Source organism: Thalassophryne amazonica, chromosome 16, assembly GCF_902500255.1.
Source record: "Thalassophryne amazonica chromosome 16, fThaAma1.1, whole genome shotgun sequence".
Classification (NCBI taxonomy): Eukaryota; Metazoa; Chordata; class Actinopteri; order Batrachoidiformes; family Batrachoididae; genus Thalassophryne; species Thalassophryne amazonica.
The window spans coordinates 75,274,939-75,294,922 of record NC_047118.1 but is presented as its reverse complement, the minus strand read 5'-3'; the positions used below and the strand labels follow the sequence as shown (position 1 = coordinate 75,294,922).

The window sequence follows — 19,984 nt, the reverse complement described above, 5'->3', positions numbered from 1 at the left end:
TATTTGTTATTATCTATCGTCCACCTGGTCGTTACTGTGAGTTTCTCTGTGAATTTTCAGACCTTTTGTCTGACTTAGTGCTTAGCTCAGATAAGATAATTATAGTGGGCGACTTTAACATCCACACAGATGCTGAGAATGACAGCCTCAACACTGCATTTAATCTATTATTAGACTCTATCGGCTTTGCTCAAAAAGTAAATGAGTCCACCCACCACTTTAATCATATTTTAGATCTTGTTCTGACTTATGGTATGGAAATAGAAGACTTAACAGTATTCCCTGAAAACTCCCTTTTGTCTGATCATTTTTTAATAACATTTACATTTACCCTGATGGACTACCCTGCAGTGGGGAATAAGTTTCATTACACTAGAAGTCTTTCAGAAAGCGCTGTAACTAGGTTTAAGGATATGATTCCTTCTTTATGTTCTCTAATGTCATATACCAACACAGAGCGGAGTAGCTACCTAAACTCTGTAAGGGAGTTAGAGTATCTTGTCAATAGTTTTACATCCTCATTGAAGACAACTTTGGATGCTGTAGCTCCTCTGAAAAAGAGAGCTTTGAATCGGAAGTGTCTGACTCCGTGGTATAACTCACAAACTCGTAGCTTAAAGCAGATAACCCGTAAGTTGGAGAGGAAATGGCGTCTCACTAATTTAGAAGATCTTCACTTAGCCTGGAAAAAGAGTTTGTTGCTCTATAAGAAAGCCCTTCGTGAAGCTAGGACATCTTTCTACTCATCACTAATTGAAGAAAATAAGAACAACCCCAGGTTTCTTTTCAGCACTGTAGCCAGGCTGACAAAGAGTCAGAGCTCTATTGAGCTGAGTATTCCATTAACTTTAACTAGTAATGACTTCATGACTTTCTTTGCTAACAAAATTTTGACTATTAGAGAAAAAATTACTCATAACCATCCCAAAGATGTATCGTTATCTTTGGCTGCTTTCAGTGATGCCGGTATTTGGTTAGACTCTTTCTCTCCGATTGTTCTGTCTGAGTTATTTTCATTAGTTACTTCATCCAAACCATCAACATGCTTATTAGACCCCATTCCTGCCAGGCTACTCAAGGAAGTCCTACCATTATTTAATGCTTCAATCTTAAATATGATCAATCTATCTTTGTTAGTTGGTTATGTACCACAGGCCTTTAAGGTGGCAGTAATTAAACCATTACTTAAAAAGCCATCACTTGACCCAGCTATCTTAGCTAATTATAGGCCAATCTCCAACCTTCCTTTTCTCTCAAAGATTCTTGAGAGGGTAGTTGTAAAACAGCTAACTGATCACCTGCAGAGGAATGGTCTATTTGAAGAGTTTCAGTCAGGTTTTAGAATTCATCATAGTACAGAAACAGCATTAGTGAAGGTTACAAATGATCTTCTTATGGCTTCGGACAGTGGACTTATCTCTGTGCTTGTTCTGTTGGACCTCAGTGCTGCTTTTGATACTGTTGACCATAAAATTTTATTACAGAGATTAGAGCATGTCATAGGTATTAAAGGCATTGCGCTGCGGTGGTTTGAATCATATTTGTCTAATAGATTACAGTTTGTTCATGTAAATGGGGAATCTTCTTCACAGACTAAAGTTAATTATGGAGTTCCACAAGGTTCTGTGCTAGGACCAATTTTATTCACTTTATACATGCTTCCCTTGGGCAGTATTATTAGACGGTATTGCTTAAATTTTCATTGTTACGCAGATGATACCCAGCTTTATCTATCCATGAAGCCAGAGGATACTCACCAACTAGCTAAACTGCAGGATTGTCTTACAGACATAAAGACATGGATGACCTCTAATTTCCTGCTTTTAAACTCAGATAAAACTGAAGTTATTGTACTTGGCCCCACAAATCTTAGAAGCATGGTGTCTAACCAGATCGTTACTCTGGATGGCATTTCCCTGATCTCTGGTAATACTGTGAGAAATCTTGGAGTTATTTTTGATCAGGATATGTCATTCAAAGCGCATATTAAACAAATATGTAGGACTGCCTTTTTGCATTTACGCAATATCTCTAAAATCAGAAAGGTCTTGTCTCAGAGTGATGCTGAAAAACTAATTCATGCATTTGTTTCCTCTAGGCTGGACTATTGTAATTCATTATTATCAGGTTGTCCTAAAAGTTCCCTAAAAAGCCTTCAGTTGGTTCAGAATGCTGCAGCTAGAGTACTGACGGGGACTAGCAGGAGAGAGCATATCTCACCCGTGTTGGCCTCCCTTCATTGGCTTCCTGTTAATGCTAGAATAGAATTTAAAATTCTTCTTCTTACTTATAAGGTTTTGAATAATCAGGTCCCATCTTATCTTAGGGACCTCATAGTACCATATTACCCCATTAGAGCGCTTCGCTCTCAGACTGCGGGCTTACTTGTAGTTCCTAGGGTTTGTAAGAGTAGAATGGGAGGCAGAGCCTTCAGCTTTCAGGCTCCTCTCCTGTGGAACCAGCTCCCAATTCAGATCAGGGAGACAGATACCCTCTCTACTTTTAAGATTAGGCTTAAAACTTTCCTTTTCGCTAAGGCTTATAGTTAGGGCTGGATCGGGTGACCCTGGACCATCCCTTGGTTATGTTGCTTTAGACGTAGACTGTGTTTCATAATTATTGTATGGCCTTGCCTTGCAATGTGGAGCGCCTTGGGGCAACTGTTTGTTGTGATTTGGCGCTATACAAGAAAAAAGTTGATTGATTGATTGATTAGCAACTGTGGACAACTTGTCGGCAGCTGCTGAATGTAACTAATGAAGTTACTTGTAATCTAACTTGGTTATTTTCAAGGTTGGGTAGGATTACTTTGAAAGAATACATGTGGATTATATGTATGTATGTACATACATTTGGATTACTTGTAATCTGATTACTTTTGGATTACATTTCAAAGTAATCCTACCCAACCGTGGTTATTTTTAAGATTGAGTTCTCAGAAAAGTAACTAAGTACTCATTAGTTACTTTGCTGATTACTCATTTTCAAGAGTAACTAAGTTAGATTATGAGTTACCTTATTAGTTACATTACTTATTAATTGAAAGGTGTTGGCAGCTTCTAATAAAGTAACTGCATAAAGCTGCTAATGAAGTGACTGTATAAAGTAACTGTATAAAGCAACTAAAAAAGTAACTAATAAAGTAACTTTGACAACACTGGCTTTCATCAGTTCTAGACTTGATTATTGTAATACACTTTATTCTGGCATTAATCAGTCTTCTCTTGCATGTCTCCAACTGGTGCAGAATGCTGCTGCTCGTCTTCTAACAAACACTTTTTAGACGTGAGCATATTACGCCTGTTCTGTATTCACTCCACTGGCTTCCAGTTCATTTTAGAATTGATTTTATTTTAAGATTTTAATGTTTGGTTTTTAAAGCTATTTATGGCCTTGCACCTCCTTGTGTAAAATTTTAACATTGCGCAATTACAGTAGGACATTACGGGTGTCTGGCCAGCTTTACTTAGATGTTCCGAGGTCAAGATATAAATTTTGGGGTGCTCATGCGTTTGCGGTAGCTGGCCCCAGATTTTTGAACAAGCTACCTCTTGATTTACGCACTATTCCCGACCTTGCACTTTTTAAATCTAAGTTAAAGACTTATTTATTTAAACTGGCTTTTAACACCTAGTGGGGAGGTCACATGTTCTGTTTTTATGTGCTGTTTTAAATTTATCGTATGCACGTTGTATTTTTGTGAATCCGTGTTGTTACTGTTAAGCACTTTGGACACCATTGGTGCTGTAAAGTGCTTTATAAATAAATGTTGATTGATTGAGACCACCACCATGTTTTCTGGAACTGCCTGACTATCAAGGACTTCATGGCTCTACAAGACTCTTCAAGGATGTAATGCTTCTTGAGATGAAGATTATATACTTTAGAAATTTACCTCAGAAATGGTTAAAAAGTCAAATTGAACATTTTGTTGGTTGCAGCTAAAAAGGCATTAACCAGGAAATGGTTATTCCATGAAAGTCCAACTTTAACTGGATGAGTGGACTTTTACAATGTGGAAAATTTAACAGTGTGTGTCAAGTCCAAATTGCAACAGTTTACCTCATACTGCATAAAATGTATCCACTATGTAACGCCTCATAGGCCAATTTGTTTTCTCAGATCACTAGTTAAGTTGTAACGACAGTCTACTTGTTATATGGCTGGGGGGGCCTGGCTGCCGGTTTGTTTGTCGTTTGGTTTCCTCCCAGGTGGCGTGCATTTGGGACTGAGTGGCTGTGTTGCTGAGGCTGTCAGGACCTCACCCTGATCACCTGCGACTCGTCAGGACTCACAGCTGAGGTGCATCTGGATGGATTGGAGCATGTTGGCATTTAAGACTGGAGTGCACAGTGTGTATTTGCCAGAGACTCGACCTTGTGACCAGACGGGGGAGATCGTCGTCTTGGGAGCCATCTCATCAGCAGCGGACGCTGAGAATGTCCAGGTTTGATGCACAGTCTGTGAAAGAGGAGGGGGTGAGGTCTCACGCTCGTCAGCACACTTCCTGAGGTACGTTAGATTTTGTGACTAACTGTTATACAGTCAGTAAATGTGGTGTCCCTCACACCTTATTGTATTGAGCTGTATGTTAGTCATGTATCAGCTTCCACTGCGGTGGAGTTTGGTGAACTGGATGTTCCATGCCTGCAGGTTGGGAGCTGATCAGTAATCAAGCCAGGAAGTGTTTGCTGTTTGTACACCTTTAAGTGTTCTGTGTGTAGAGTGTGGACTCACATAATGGTTCCTTCTTTCACAGACTCGGTTGTTGCGGCCACCTGGGGGGTGTCGGCGGGGTCCTTGGGTCCGAAACAGCTTCTGGCTCCGGACCGTTAGCGCTGCTGGGAGCGCACCACGCCAGGCCGCACCTTTTTGTTATATTATCTTTTGTTATTATCACTGTTATGTATTAAATTCAGTTAGCCTTTGTACCGTGCTCTGCTTATTTCATACTGGGTCCTTCAAACGCTGGTCGGTTCTCCGAGCTGCGTCCGACACATAACACTACTCTCTAATTATTTTGGTTCTCTGTGTGTTACTTTCTAATTGCTTTGCAGCATTTTGTGTTGGGGGATGTGTGCTTTTGAAATGACTGTAAAGTGATATTGATAGTATGAGGATGATAAACACAGTGGCTACAGAATATGTTAATCATACATTTGGCACGAAATGCTAATAAAAAATAAATTACAAAAAAAGAAATAGACTACTGGTCTATTTTGGAAAATGAAGGGAAAGTCATCACTTTGCCTCTTTCGCTTGTAGCTAATGTGACCGTAGTGCTACACTTCCTTTCTGCTTGGGGGATTGAACCTGTGACCTTCTGTTCACCATCATGGTCAATCCAACCAAATGAGCTTTGCAGATAGTTTGGGGGTGAAATCAACAAAGTAAATAAATGATGCTCATTTAGAGCGCATACCTCCATCAGTGCTCACACCATCAAACCATCTTATAGCAGAAAAACCAAAACAAAAAAGATGTGCATTAGAATTTAAAAAATGATTTTCAAACAGTCAAAACCTTTTCACCAAAATGTAAAACTCAGGTCATTTGGTTTCCAGTAATCCTGATAAGGATCCAGATGATGCAAAGACCTGTGTGAGAATGTGACCACGTGTTGGAGGTAAAATCTGGTCCAGCTGTCAAAACACATTTCAACAGTAAGTGTGTCTTTAAAGACTGTACAGTCTAAAAACAGCCATCATAATGTCTGCCACTGGCGCCATGATGCTCACTGTTAATTAAAGCAGCCAGCTTGGGCGCTGACGGCAACGCTAGCGTTGGTCAACCTGAGGCGGGTCGCACTGGTGTTAGCAGCTCCCAAACCATGCTGACCCTGAACGCCTCCCAGTTCAAAGCAAAACCTAAAGTCATGAGCCGCTTTTCTAACAAGGACACAAAACCAGACGGCCCCATTAAAAAGTGAACCAGCAAAGACCAAGAAACAGCAGGTGGCGCTGTTTTAGAAATGTCTGTAGTTCACTACAAGCCATCCAACCACATCATCCATTCATTATCCATCTATCTGTCCAACCACATGTATCCAGCTCTCTCTCTCCTTCTCTTGTTTTTCCATCCATCCATCCATCCATCTAGTTAAAAATAAGACAAAATTGATCTTAAAATTAAAAACCCTGCACTGGGTTCAGGTTTGTATTTTTACGAGACGTGCCAGTGTGTTCACCAAATAATTTAAATGCCAGAGTTTAAGGCACAGTTTTTTTTTTGTTTTGTTTTTTTAACTTGTTTATGAGGTTCTGCGACTTACACTCAGGTGCAACTTATATACTGAAAAATCCTGGATTTGTTATTCCTAATAATAATTGTAATAAGTTAACAATTTATATACACCATTGCCAGGAATCAAAGCATTAAACAAAATAAACTCCAACAATAAAACAATAAATCCAAAATTTATTATGAGCTAATAACACAGAAAGAAGTCTGACTTATACTCCTATGTGACTGTGGGCTGTTCCTCTTCAAGAGTCTTTTTTTTAAACCAGGTGTGACTCTGCACTCCTTAGATGTGTCTCTGAAACCTTCTCATCCAACTCTGAGCCACTTTCAGTTGTGTTCTAATGAATATTTCATGTAGTTTTCTTCAAAATATATAAAAGTCACATCATGCAGAAAGCCCTCACACTTCTGTCAGTTTAATTATTATTTTCTAACTGATAAAATCAGTTAAACAGAGTCTGCACTGTTGTGTGGGCCGCCAGAAGAGGAGGTACTGCTGGCCCACCACCAAAGGGCGCCCTGCCTGAAGTGCGGGCTTCAGGCACGAGAGGGCGCTGCCGCCACGGACACAGCCGGGAGTGACAGCTGTCACTCATTAATTCCTGACAGCTGTCACTCATTCTTCATCATCGCACTCCATAAAACCCAGACGTCATCTCCACCTCATCGCCGAGATATCGTACTTCATTGGAGGTAATATCCTCAGCCGTTTGTGTTACAATATAATTTGTATATTATGAGTGTTTGCAGGAGTACTGGTACCTCTGTCGGTGGAAGCTGAGAGAGCGCTGGAAGGCACTCTTTTCCCCTGAGGAATCACTGCGGTACTCTGCAAGTTTCTGAGTGAGAGGTGGAGGTGGCATTCCCACCGTTGTTGTTACTGGGTGTGCACACACCTACACTTGACTGTCTTTGTTCTCGCCAGCAGTACCAGATCCGACAGTCGGGGACGGTGATCACCTGGGAATTCGGGACTTGGCGGCTCCAGTATTCACCAGGTTCGGTGGCGGCGGAAATCGTGTGGTTCCGGCTCTTCTCAGGACAGACGTCTTCTATCCTCGAGCCTGCCCACACGTCACCTTTGTGGATTGACTGTAATCTTATTCTGAGATTGTCTGTATGTTCGTTGTGCTCCTTCACAACATTAAATTGTTAATTTTTGGCTCATCTATTGACCGTTCATTTGCGCCCCCTGTTGTGGGTCCGTGTCACTACACTTTCACAACAGGATATCTCGGCCAGCGTCATGGACTCCGAGGGGCGTCACCCGGCTGTTGAATGACCAATGGGAGAGCAGGGAGCGCAGGCGTCTGCAGGACGCGTGATTGGTGAGCTGCAGCACATTCTCACCGCCTTTACGGCTCGGTTGGATCAAATGACCGAGCAAAACATCCTCCTGAACCACAGGGTGGAGGCTCTCTCTGCGCAGGTGGCGGCGAGCACTCAGGGCGCTGCTGCAGCTCCTCCTCCTGCCGACCCTGTGCAGGATATGAACGTTCCAGTGGTGGTTCAACAACCCCTCCCACCATCCCCTGAAGCATACATAAGCCCTCCTGAGCCGTACGGAGGTTGTGTGGAGACGTGCGCGCCCCGTGACCAAGAACCAGAGATCGGATGCCTTGTCCCGGGTACACGAAGACAAAGTCAAAACGGTGCTGTCGGATCCACCGGTGCCCATCATTCCGGAGTCCACTATCGTGGCCACCCTCACCTGGGACGTGGAGAAGACCGTCCGGGAGGCCCTGGCATGGAGCCCGGACCCCGGAACCGGTCCGAAGAATCATCTATACGTCCCACCAGAGGCCAGAGCTGCAGTCTTGGACTTCTGTCACGGTTCCAAGCTCTCCTGTCATCCAGGGGTGTGAAGGACCGTGGCAGTTGTCCGGCAGCGCTTCTGGTGGGCGTCTATGGAGGCCGACGTCCGGGAGTACATCCAGGCCTGCACCACCTGTGCCAGGGGCAAGGCAGACCACAAGAGGTCCCAAGGGCTTCTCCAGCCACTTCCTGTGCCTCATCGCCCCTGGTCCCATATCGGCCTGGATTTCGTCACGGGCCTCCTGCCGTCCCAGGGCAACACCACCATCTTCACGATAGTGGACCGATTCTCCAAGGCGGCCCACTTCGTGGCCCTCCCGAAGCTCCCAACAGCCCAGGAGACAGCAGACCTCCTGGTCCACCATGTCGTCCGTCTGCATGGGATACCCACCAACATCATCTCTGATCGTGGTCCCCAGTTCTCCTCACATGTCTGGAGGAGCTTCTGCCGGGAACTGGGGGCCACTGTGAGCCTCTCGTCCGGGTATCACCCGCAGACCAATGGACAGGCAGAACGGGCCAATCAGGAATTGGAGCAAGCCCTGCGCTGCGTAACGTCCGCACACCCGACGGCCTGGAGTGAACATCTGGCCTGGATCGAGTATGCACATAACAGCCAGGTGTCCTCTGCCACCGGCCTCTCCCCGTTTGAGGTGTGTTTGGGGTATCAGCCCCCATTGTTTCCCGTGGTGGAGGGAGAGGTTGGTGTGCCCTCGGTCCAGGCCCACCTGCGGAAGTGCCGTCGGGTGTGGCGCTCCGCCCGTTCTGCCTTGTTGAAGGCCCGGACGAGGGCGAAGACCCATGCGGACCGCCGGCGATTCCCGGCCCCTACTTACCAGCCCGGGCAGGAGGTGTGGCTGTCCACGAAGGACATCCCCCTCCAAGTGGACTCCCCTAAGTTGAAGGACCGATACATTGGACCATTCAAGATCCTCAAAATCCTCAGTCCTGCCGCAGTGAAGCTCCGACTCCCAACTTCACTGCGGATCCACCCGGTTTTTCATGTGTCCAGAATCAAGCCTCACCACACCTCACCCCTCTGTGCTCCCGGTCCGGCGCCACCTCCTGCCCGGATCATTGACGGGGAGCCAGCTTGGACAGTGCGCCGGCTCCTGGACGTCCGTCGAATGGGCCGGGGGTTCCAGTATTTGGTGGACTGGGAGGGGTATGGACCTGAAGAACGCTCCTGGGTGAAGAGGAGCTTCATCCTGGATCCGGCCCTCCTGGCCGATTTCTACCATCAACACCCGGACAAGCCTGGTCGGGCGCCAGGAGGCGCCCGTTGAGGGGGGGGTCCTGTTGTGTGGGCCGCCAGAAGAGGAGGTACTGCTGGCCCACCACCAAAGGGCGCCCTGCCTGAAGTGCGGGCTTCAGGCACGAGAGGGCGCTGCCGCCACGGACACAGCCGGGAGTGACAGCTGTCACTCATTAATTCCTGACAGCTGTCACTCATTCTTCATCATCGCACTCCATAAAACCCAGACGTCATCTCCACCTCATCGCCGAGATATCGTACTTCATTGGAGGTAATATCCTCAGCCGTTTGTGTTACAATATAATTTGTATATTGTGAGTGTTTGCAGGAGTACCGGTACCTCTGTCGATGGAAGCTGAGAGAGCGCTGGAAGGCACTCTTTTCCCCTGAGGAATCACTGCGGTACTCTGCAAGTTTCTGAGTGAGAGGTGGAGGTGGCATTCCCACTGTTGTTGTTACTGGGTGTGCACACACCTACACTTGACTGTCTTTGTTCTCGGCAGCAGTACCAGATCCGACAGTCGGGGACGGTGATCACCTGGGAATTCGGGACTTGGCGGCTCCAGTATTCACCAGGTTCAGTGGCGGCGGAAATCGTGTGGTTCCGGCTCTTCTCAGGACAGACGTCTTCTATCCTCGAGCCTGCCCACACGTCACCTTTGTGGATTGACTGTAATCTTATTCTGAGATTGTCTGTATGTTCGTTGTGCTCCTTCACAACATTAAATTGTTAATTTTTGGCTCATCTATTGACCATTCATTTGCACCCCCTGTTGTGGGTCCGTGTCACTACACTTTCACAACACTGCACAGGTGTTTCCAGTAATGTGGATTATTAGATTTACAGTAGTGTTCAGAATAATAGTAGTGCTATGTGACTAAAAAGATTAATCCAGGTTTTGAGTATATTTCAACAAGTCAATGACCCCAAGCACACTAGTAAACCAGCAAAATCATGGTTCCAAGCCAACAAAATTAATGCCTCGCAGATGTGACGAAATCATGAAAAACTGTGGTTATACAACTAAATACTAGTTTAGTGATTCACAGGATTGCTAAAAAAGCAGTTTGAACATAATAGTTTTGAGTTTGTAGCATCAACAGCAGATGCTACTATTATTGTGAACACCCCTTTTCTACTTTTTTTACTAATAGCCCAATTTCATAGCCTTAAGAGTGTGCATATCATGAATGCTTGGTCTGGTTGGATTTGTGAGAATCTACTGAATCTACTGGTACCTTGTTTCCCATGTAACAATAAGAAATATACTCAAAACCAGGATTAATCTTTTTAGTCCCATAGCACTACTATTAGTCTGAACACTACTGTATGTGGTGCCAGAGTTGTAGAAATGGGTTTGTTACCTCTGTGGCCTTCCTGAGTGATTATTCAACACAAATCATAGCAGACAGAATCTGGTAGTAATTTGGTGTGATCTTCTGGTCCTTGAGGACGAACACACACTGACCTGAGTGTCTTCCTGTGCATGTCCTCCTCTGTGATCCCCACATAAGTCAGGGTTTCATTCCAGACTGGGTTCAGAGAATTACGAATCGTCTTCGTTTTCAGCTTATTGGCCTGAAGGACAACAAATATTAGTTATAACTCTGCAGCTTCACTTTTAAAATGAAGAATAAAGATCTTGCATTCAGTTCAATTCAATTTATTTGTCCAGCATCAAATCAAAAGTCGTGCCACTGCACTTCACACCACTAAGGACTCTAACTGTACTTGGTTCCTGAGTAAGTATACTTGCGACAGCTGACATGAAAACCTCCCTCAGATATTTTTATTGTATAGGATTATGAAATTCCTGGATCTCCTGTCCTGGTGGATCAGGAATGAGATGGTGGAACGGTCTCAGGGTTGTTTTATTTTGGACACTGTCCACACTTCTTGTGTCTTGAATTCATTGCAGTTGACTTTATGCTGCTGCTCTGTGATTAAACACCAACGTTTCTGACAAAGCATCAAGTTATGACACTTGGAACAAAATTAGAGCCATGAAACAAATAAATTGCAAGTTATTATTATTGTTCTTATTATTATTGTTGTTCTTGTGTGGAGAATTTGCTCACCTTACAGGCTCCAGGCAGGAGATGCAGTTTGACATACGGGTCAGCCAAACCGTTAAAGTCCATTGGCTTCAGCCCCTAATCTCACACACACACACACACACACACACACACACACACACACACACACACACACACACACACACACACACACACACACACACACACACACACACACACACACACACACACACACACACACACACACAACCACATACAAAACATTTGAATTTAATCAAGGCAGCCGTTGGTTCCACCTTGAGCATCAAACCAAACAGCTCGATTTTAAACATCTTTAACAGATGAGGTTCAGATCTTGTTGATTCATTATTTCTTTCAGATTTGTTCAGTGAACAAGACAAAAATTAGTTTCAGATGACATCAGACGGGCTTAGTGGTTAGCACTGTTGCCTCACAGCAAGAAGGTCATGGGATCAGGCTTTGCAACACGAAATGTCTGGACACGACTGCTAGACCAGACACAGAGTGAAGTTGGTCAAAAAGGTTTACTGGTGTAACAAGCAGGGTTCGGTACACAAAAGGCAGTCCAGAATAAGCAACAGTAACAAGTTCATCAGGCGGAGGTGTTGTCCAAAAAATAAGCAGGTAGTCATGAAAACACAGAGAGGCAAGCAGGATGAGAAAAACAGGGCAGTGAGATGCTTAAATGCTTAAATGACACAGTGATGAGGAACAGGTGTGCAGGGGAGGTCCACAGTTGGGTGTGGAGAGCAGAAGGGAACCACCCCCCACCAGACACCCAATTGACAAACAAGATGAATCACTGACACCAAACCCCACAAAAAATAAGACAAAAGACAAACACCATCCAGGACCTAAGACCCGCAAACCAGATAAACAGAAAAAACAAATTCACAATACATGATAACACAAAACCTAACACATGGGATCGATTCCCACCTACAGTAGTGTTCAGAATAATAATAGTGCTATGTGACTAAAAAGATTAATCCAGGTTTTGAGTATATTTCTTATTGTTACAGGGGAAACAAGGTACCAGTAGATTCAGTAGATTCTCACAAATCCAACCAGACCAAGCATTCATGATATGCACACTCTTAAGGCTATGAAATTGGGCTATTAGTAAAAAAAAAAAAAGTAGAAAAGGGGGTGTTCACAATAATAGTAGCATCTGCTGTTGACGCTACAAACTCAAAACTATTATGTTCAAACTGCTTTTTTAGCAATCCTGTGAATCACTAAACTAGTATTTAGTTGTATAACCACAGTTTTTCATGATTTCTTCACATCTGCGAGGCATTAATTTTGTTGGTTTGGAACCAAGATTTTGCTCATTTACCAGTGTGCTTGGGGTCATTGTCTTGTTGAAACACCCATTTCAATGGCATGTCCTCTTCAGCATAAGGCAACATGACCTCTTCAAGTATTTTGACATATCCAAACTGAGTCATGATACCTGGTATACGATATATAGGCCCAACACCATAGTAGGAGAAACATGCCCATATCATGATGCTTGCACCACCATGCTTCACTGTCTTCACTGTGAACTGTGGCTTGAATTCAGAGTTTGGGGGGTCGTCTCACAAACTGTCTGCGGCCCTTGGACCCAAAAAGAACAATTTTACTCTCATCAGTCCACAAAATATTCCTCCATTTTGCTTTAGTCCAGTTGATGTGTTCTTTAGCAAATTGTAACCTCTTCTGCACATGTCTTTTATTTAACAGAGGAACTTTGCGGGGGATTCTTGCAAATAAATTAGCTTCACACAGGCGTCTTCTAACTGTCACAGCACTTACAGGTAACTCCAGACTGTCTCTGATCATACTGGAGCTGATCAATAGGTGAGCCTTTGCCATTCTGGTTATTCTTCTATCCATTTTGATGGTTGTTTTCTGTTTTCTTCCACGTGTCTCTGTTTTTTTGTCCATTTTAAAGCATTGGAGATCATTGTAGATGAACAGCCTATAATTTTTTACACCTGCGTATAAGTTTTCCCCTCTCCAATCAACTTTTTAATCAAACTACACTGTTCTTCTGAACAATGTCTTGAACGTCCCACTTTCCTCAGGCTTTCAAAGAGAAAAGCATGTTCAACAGGTGCTGGCTTCATCCTTAAATAGGGGACACCTGATTCACACCTGTTTGTTCCACAAAATTGATAAACTCACTGACTGAATGCCACACTACTATTATTGTGAACACCCCCTTTTCTACTTTTTTTTACTAATAGCCCAATTTCATAGCCTTAAGAGTGTACATATCATGAATGCTTGGTCTTGTTGGATTTGTGAGAATCTACTGAATCTACTGGTACCTTGTTTCCCATGTAACAATAAGAAATATACTCAAAACCTGGATTAATCTTTTTAGTCACATAGCACTACTATTATTCTGAACACTACTGTATGTGGAGTTTGCATGTTCTCCCCATGTTTGCATGGGTTCCCTCCAGGTGCTCTGGCTTCCTCCCACAACCAAAGACATGCAGGATTGAAAACTGTAAATTGGTGTGCGTGCGCGTGTGAATGTGTTTGTTTGTCTATACTGTATGTGGCCCTGGGACAGACTGCCGTCCTGTCCTGGGTGTACCCCGCCTCACGCCCTATGCCTGCTGAGATCGGCTCCAACCCCCCATGACCCTCAGTTGGAGTAAATGGGTATAAAAAATGGATGACATCAAATGCCCCCCTTGTGGTAGTTTTCTGTTCCCTTTCGGTTCTGCATGTTTTGTTATTTATTTTTGTGTAGAAATGTCAAAGCTGAGATGCAAAGCGACACGTGTGCCATTCCACGTGATACTGCACTATCTCCTCAAACCTTATACATCCTGGATGGTGTTTGTCTTTGTCCACTTCTGAAACTGTTTGTTTTTTCCATTGAAAAAGAAGAAAGAGAAGGAGAAGAAGAAGAAGAAGAAGAAGAAGAAGAAGAAGAAGAAGAAGAAGAAGAAGAAGAAGAAGAAGAAGAAGAAGAAGAAGAAGAAGTGCATTTTAGTTGAGAAGACATTTTTATGCTTTAACATCTGCAGGAATAAAATTTGGTGATGATGCAGTCAGAGAGTTTTCCCGCAGATCCAAAGTACTGAAAGACTTTCAAAATGTTTTCACATTACAGTCAGGTCAGATGTACTGCACGTCGTCGTGTCCACCACATCACAAAATTAACATACAAATACAATTCACAGCAGCTTTTTTCATTTGCACTAAAGTAAAACAATTTGCACAGCAGGATTTAACAACATGATCAGGTTTGGCAATGACACCAGACGTCACACAGGCAAAATGACTCATTTAAACACCTGAATTACTGAAATACTGCCATCAAATCAGTAATTCATGCAACTAAATTTAACACAGCTGCTTTAATTATTGCAGAAATCAGAAATTTGTGCTGGAAAAATTTGAATGTGAAATTAAATCTTCCTTTCACTCAAATGATTTCTGTCATTTCCGGTTGTTCTGTCTGAGTTATTTTCATTGGTTGCTTCGTCCAAACCATCGGCATGTTTATTGGACCCCATTCCTGCCAGGCTGCTCAAGGAAGTCCTACCATTATTTAATGCTTCAATCTTAAATATGATCAATCTATCTTTGTTAGTTGGTTATGTACCACAGGCCTTTAAGGTGGCAGTAATTAAACCATTACTTAAAAAGCCATCACTTGACCCTTCTATCTTAGCTAATTATAGGCCAATCTCCAACCTTCCTTTTCTCTCAAAGATTCTTGAGAGGGTAGTTGTAAAACAGCTAACTGATCACCTGCAGAGGAATGGTCTATTTGAAGAGTTTCAGTCAGGTTTTAGAATTCATCATAGTACAGAAACAGCATTAGTGAAGGTTACAAATGATCTTCTTATGGCTTCGGACAGTGGACTTATCTCTGTGCTTGTTCTGTTGGACCTCAGTGCTGCTTTTGATACTGTTGACCATAAAATTTTATTACAGAGATTAGAGCATGTCATAGGTATTAAAGGCACTGCGCTGCGGTGGTTTGAATCATATTTGTCTAATAGCTTACAGTTTGTTCATGTAAATGGGGAATCTTCTTCACAGACTAAAGTTAATTATGGAGTTCCACAAGGTTCTGTGCTAGGACCAATTTTATTCACTTTATACATGCTTCCCTTAGGCAGTATTATTAGACGGTATTGCTTAAATTTTCATTGTTACGCAGATGATACCCAGCTTTATCTATCCATGAAGCCAGAGGATACACACCAATTAGCTAAACTGCAGGATTGTCTTACAGACATAAAGACATGGATGACCTCTAATTTCCTGCTTTTAAACTCAGATAAAACTGAAGTTATTGTACTTGGCCCCACAAATCTTAGAAGCATGGTGTCTAACCAGATCGTTACTCTGGATGGCATTTCCCTGATCTCTAGTAATACTGTGAGAAATCTTGGAGTCATTTTTGATCAGGATATGTCATTCAAAGCGCATATTAAACAAATATGTAGGACTGCCTTTTTGCATTTACGCAATATCTCTAAAATCAGAAAGGTCTTGTCTCAGAGTGATGCTGAAAAACTAATTCATGCATTTATTTCCTCTAGGCTGGACTATTGTAATTCATTATTATCAGGTTGTCCTAAAAGTTCCCTAAAAAGCCTTCAGTTGGTTCAGAATGCTGCAGCTAGAGTACTGACGGGGACTAGCAGGAGAGAGCATATCTCACCCGTGTTGGCCTCGCTTCATTGGCTTCCTGTTAATTCTAGAATAGAATTTAAAATTCTTCTTCTTACTTATAAGGTTTTGAATAATCAGGTCCCATCTTATCTTAGGGACCTCGTAGTACCATATTACCCCATTAGAGCGCTTCGCTCTCAGACTGCGGGCTTACTTGTAGTTCCTAGGGTTTGTAAGAGTAGAATGGGAGGCAGAGCCTTCAGCTTTCAGGCTCCTCTCCTGTGGAACCAGCTCCCAATTCAGATCAGGGAGACAGATACCCTCTCTACTTTTAAGATTAGGCTTAAAACTTTCCTTTTCGCTAAGGCTTATAGTTAGGGCTGGATCGGGTGACCCTGGACCATCCCTTGGTTATGCTGCTTTAGACGTAGATTGTGGGGGGGTTCCCATGATGCACTGTTTCTTTCTCTTTTTGCTCCGTATGCATCACTCTGCATTTAATCATTAGTATCGATCTCTGCCCCCCTTCACGGCATGTCTTTTTCCTGGTTTTTTCCCTCAGCCCCAACCAGTCTCAGCAGAAGACTGCCCCTCCCTGAGCCTGGTTCTGCTGGAGGTTTCTTCCTGTTAAAAGGGAGTTTTTCCTTCCCACTGTTGCCAAGTGCTTGCTCATAGGGGGTCGTTTTGACCGTTGGGGTTTTTTATAATCATTGTATGGCCTTGCCTTACAATATGGAGCGCCTTGGGGCAACTGTTTGTTGTGATTTGGCGCTATATAAGAAAAAAGTTGATTGATTGAGTTGATTTCCTCGTGGAAGCATGTTCTCTGAAACCACATCACACTCCAGCTGTGTAACATCACCTGGATCTTCTTTCTTTTAATAGAGAACATAAAAGCCTTTAGTTCAAATGACCAGGCTGGTCTCTGGGACAGCCTCAGAATTTGTACGATCCCCAACATGTTCCTGGACATCATAGGCAGCCTATAAACAGGTGTTGTGAATGAGGTGGAGTCTCTCACTCTTTCCCAGTGAATTCTGGTGTACATCAGGGATATGGTCTGGCTCCTATACTGTTCAATGCTTGCATCATATACTGGGTTTTGGGTCAGGTTCTGAAAGGTGCTTTTGTTGGTGAGGAAAGGTTTACTGACCTTAACTTTGTTGTGTTCTTTGTAGAATCATACCCTGATTGCAGCACTTGAGAAGATCAGTGAGGAATCAAAGTGTTGTTATCCTGGATCAAGACTAATATCCAGGCTTTCAAAGATTTCCTGGTATCACAAGTGTGTATGCGGTGACAGTGTTGAGCTTCTAGAGACATTCACTTATCTCAGCAGCGACATTCGTGTCTCTGGGTCCTCAATTTTTGACACCCAGAGACAATTTGGAAGAATTTATAGAGTTGTCTCTGCTTAGAGGTGTTTGGTGATGCCAATATCTTTGCATAAGAATGAAGGTTTGTCTTTAGAAACTTTTGTGCTTCTTGTCCAATTCTCTTGAGAATTGGACTCTAACCAGTGATTGAAGGTGATGCCTGGACATCTTTGGTACCAGGTCTCCTTGGAGGATCCTTTGGTACAGCTGGAATGACTTTGTGTCAAACTAACAGTTACTTTGGGACACTAAGATGAGGAGTATCATTTATATTGTGAGAGAACATCAGCTCCAACATGTTTGTCCATGTGGGGTGTTTCTCTGGACATGGTCCAGCATCTTGGTGTGGAGGACTTCAGCAGCTGGAGAATGCCAAAGACATACCTATGTTTCACCTGTCTGCAGCAGATAGGTGGTTACTTTGGAGAGGTTGGGGATGGATTGGCTGTCTGCTTGGGTGATTAATAAAAGTCTGTTCACAAAGATCATCTAGGTGGAAACACAGTGTTGGGTTAATAGTGTTGGGTTAATAGTGAGCGTGACGGCAGGAAAACAGTCCAAACATCAGAGGTGGGAAAACCCACCAGAACTGGCCTTCCTTTTATTCCACCAGATCAGGTGGTGGAACCAAAGGAAATACTGGTAGAATTACATTACGTTACTTCTCTCGCTTTTGCATCAACTTTTATAAGGCTAAACCGATAAACCGCAAAAACATTTAGCGGAAGTTACCGCTAACCACTAACTTTTAGTATTGACTTGGTTCAGCCACATCGGCTTACACTGTCGGCTACTGATAAGCCAGTTTCGAGTTTAAGTGCTGCAGGGGCTGCTGGGTAAATTCAAAGGTCAATTCACATAAGTCACGCATTACCAGGATGACAAACACAAACTGAACCCAAGAAATATAAATAAATAAAAAAATAAAACCCCAAACACTATCATCATCTTTATCAAAAGCAGCAAATCACAGTATTAGTAGTCCCATTTATCTCTATATTATATATTTATAAGCCGTTAACAGTGCTACGGGTCACCCGTATAGCGTTCACAAACACAAAACAAATGCACAAAAAAATGAATCGCAATATTAAAGTCACAGTTTATCTCTGTATTATATTTATAAACTGTTACAGGAACTGCTCACCCGTGTTGTGTTCAACGGGATTGGTGAGGTCAAATCTACACCTCACCCGTCGTGTTGACCTTCCACACCGAAGAAAACCCAAGTAGGTTGTCTTTACACAAATCTACAGCAATAAGTGTCTTTTCCCTTTAAAAACGTAGATTTGCATGTACATGCTGTTGTCAAAGCAGAACACTGTCGCCAGACCTCGGGAAGCCCATCTCGATGTGGAAGCTACACTTGACGCTACGGGAGCTCATCTTGACAGAACACCAGCCTGGCTGTTGCAGACACACAGCAGACAGGAACTAACATGTATGATTTTAGGATTTACAAACATTTTTGACCATTAAACTTTATTCACTTTACCAGGAAAAAAACTGAATGTTAGTGGAACTAAATTTAGCGGAAGCTAATTGGTCCGCTGACGGATTTCAGAGTTAGTTAAAAAGTTAATACGCTAATGAAAAAGTTAGCTTTGCTAATTAGCAGTTAATGGATTAGCAGAACTGTGCCCACCGCTGGTCACCAACCTCCTTCTCGAGCTAGCTACATGCTTACATTCTGACTAATGTAGCTCGTGTAACTGTGCTAGTCTAGATACGAGGTCTGTTAGAAAAGTATCGGACCTTTTAATTTTTTTCAAAAACCTGATGGATTTGAATCACGTGTGCTTGCATGAGCCAACCTTGAACCTTCGTGCGCATGTGTGAATTTTTTCACGCCTGTCGATTGTGTCATTTGCTTGTAAGCACCCTTTGTGTGAGGATGGGTGGAGTCTCTCATCGTTTTTTCTTTGCAAGGAAATGGCGGAATGACTGGAGCAAAATTTGATGCATCAAATTTTGCCAGAAACTGGGCAACAGCCAGGTGGAAACCATTTGGAATATTCAGACGGCTTTTGGTGGCTTTTCAGTCGTGTGACTATCCGAGAAATTGTGGAAGAGGTGGGTATGTCACAACATGTCCTGTGAGGCTTCAACACGAAAGCGCTTTTGCTGCACCATCAGCTTCGTGCCAATGAATTTCGTTGCCACTCTTTTCATGGCAAAATCTTCTGTCACAGTGGAATGTGCCGAAAAATCGGATAGTCACACGGCGGTCCCACATCACCACAGCATTCACTTTGGAAATGATCCGGTCATTTCAGCATGTTGATGGCCGCCCGGAGTGCAGCTCGCTCTCCACCGTTGTGCGGCCGTCTTTAAAGCGGTTGTACCACTCCTTAATCTGTGTGATGCCCATAGGATCATCACCGAAAGCCGTCTGAATAATCCAAATGGTTTCCGCCTGGCTGTCGCCCAATTTCTGGCAAAATTTGATGCAGTCGCGCTGCTCCAGTCGTTCCGCCATTTTCTTGCAAAGAAAAAACGCAGAGAGACTCCACCCATCAAATGACGCAATCGACAGGCGTGAAAAAATTCACGCATGCGCACGAAGGTTCAAGGTTGGCTCATGCAAGCACACGTGATTCAA

At 43.3% G+C, this 19,984-nt stretch overlaps 1 protein-coding gene across 1 annotated transcript in view; it reads right to left on the bottom strand.

Annotated features, from left to right (window-relative positions):
• doc2a (double C2-like domains, alpha) overlaps positions 1-19,984 on the bottom strand; it is a 221,177-nt gene that overhangs the window by 117,550 nt on the left and 83,643 nt on the right. Inside the window, exons 4-5 of the mRNA XM_034189703.1 lie at positions 11,393-11,467; positions 10,783-10,892 (exon numbers count right to left, since the gene is read on the bottom strand). Of these exons, the coding sequence (XP_034045594.1) occupies positions 10,783-10,892; positions 11,393-11,467 (185 nt within the window). The remainder of the gene's footprint in view (positions 1-10,782; positions 10,893-11,392; positions 11,468-19,984) is intronic.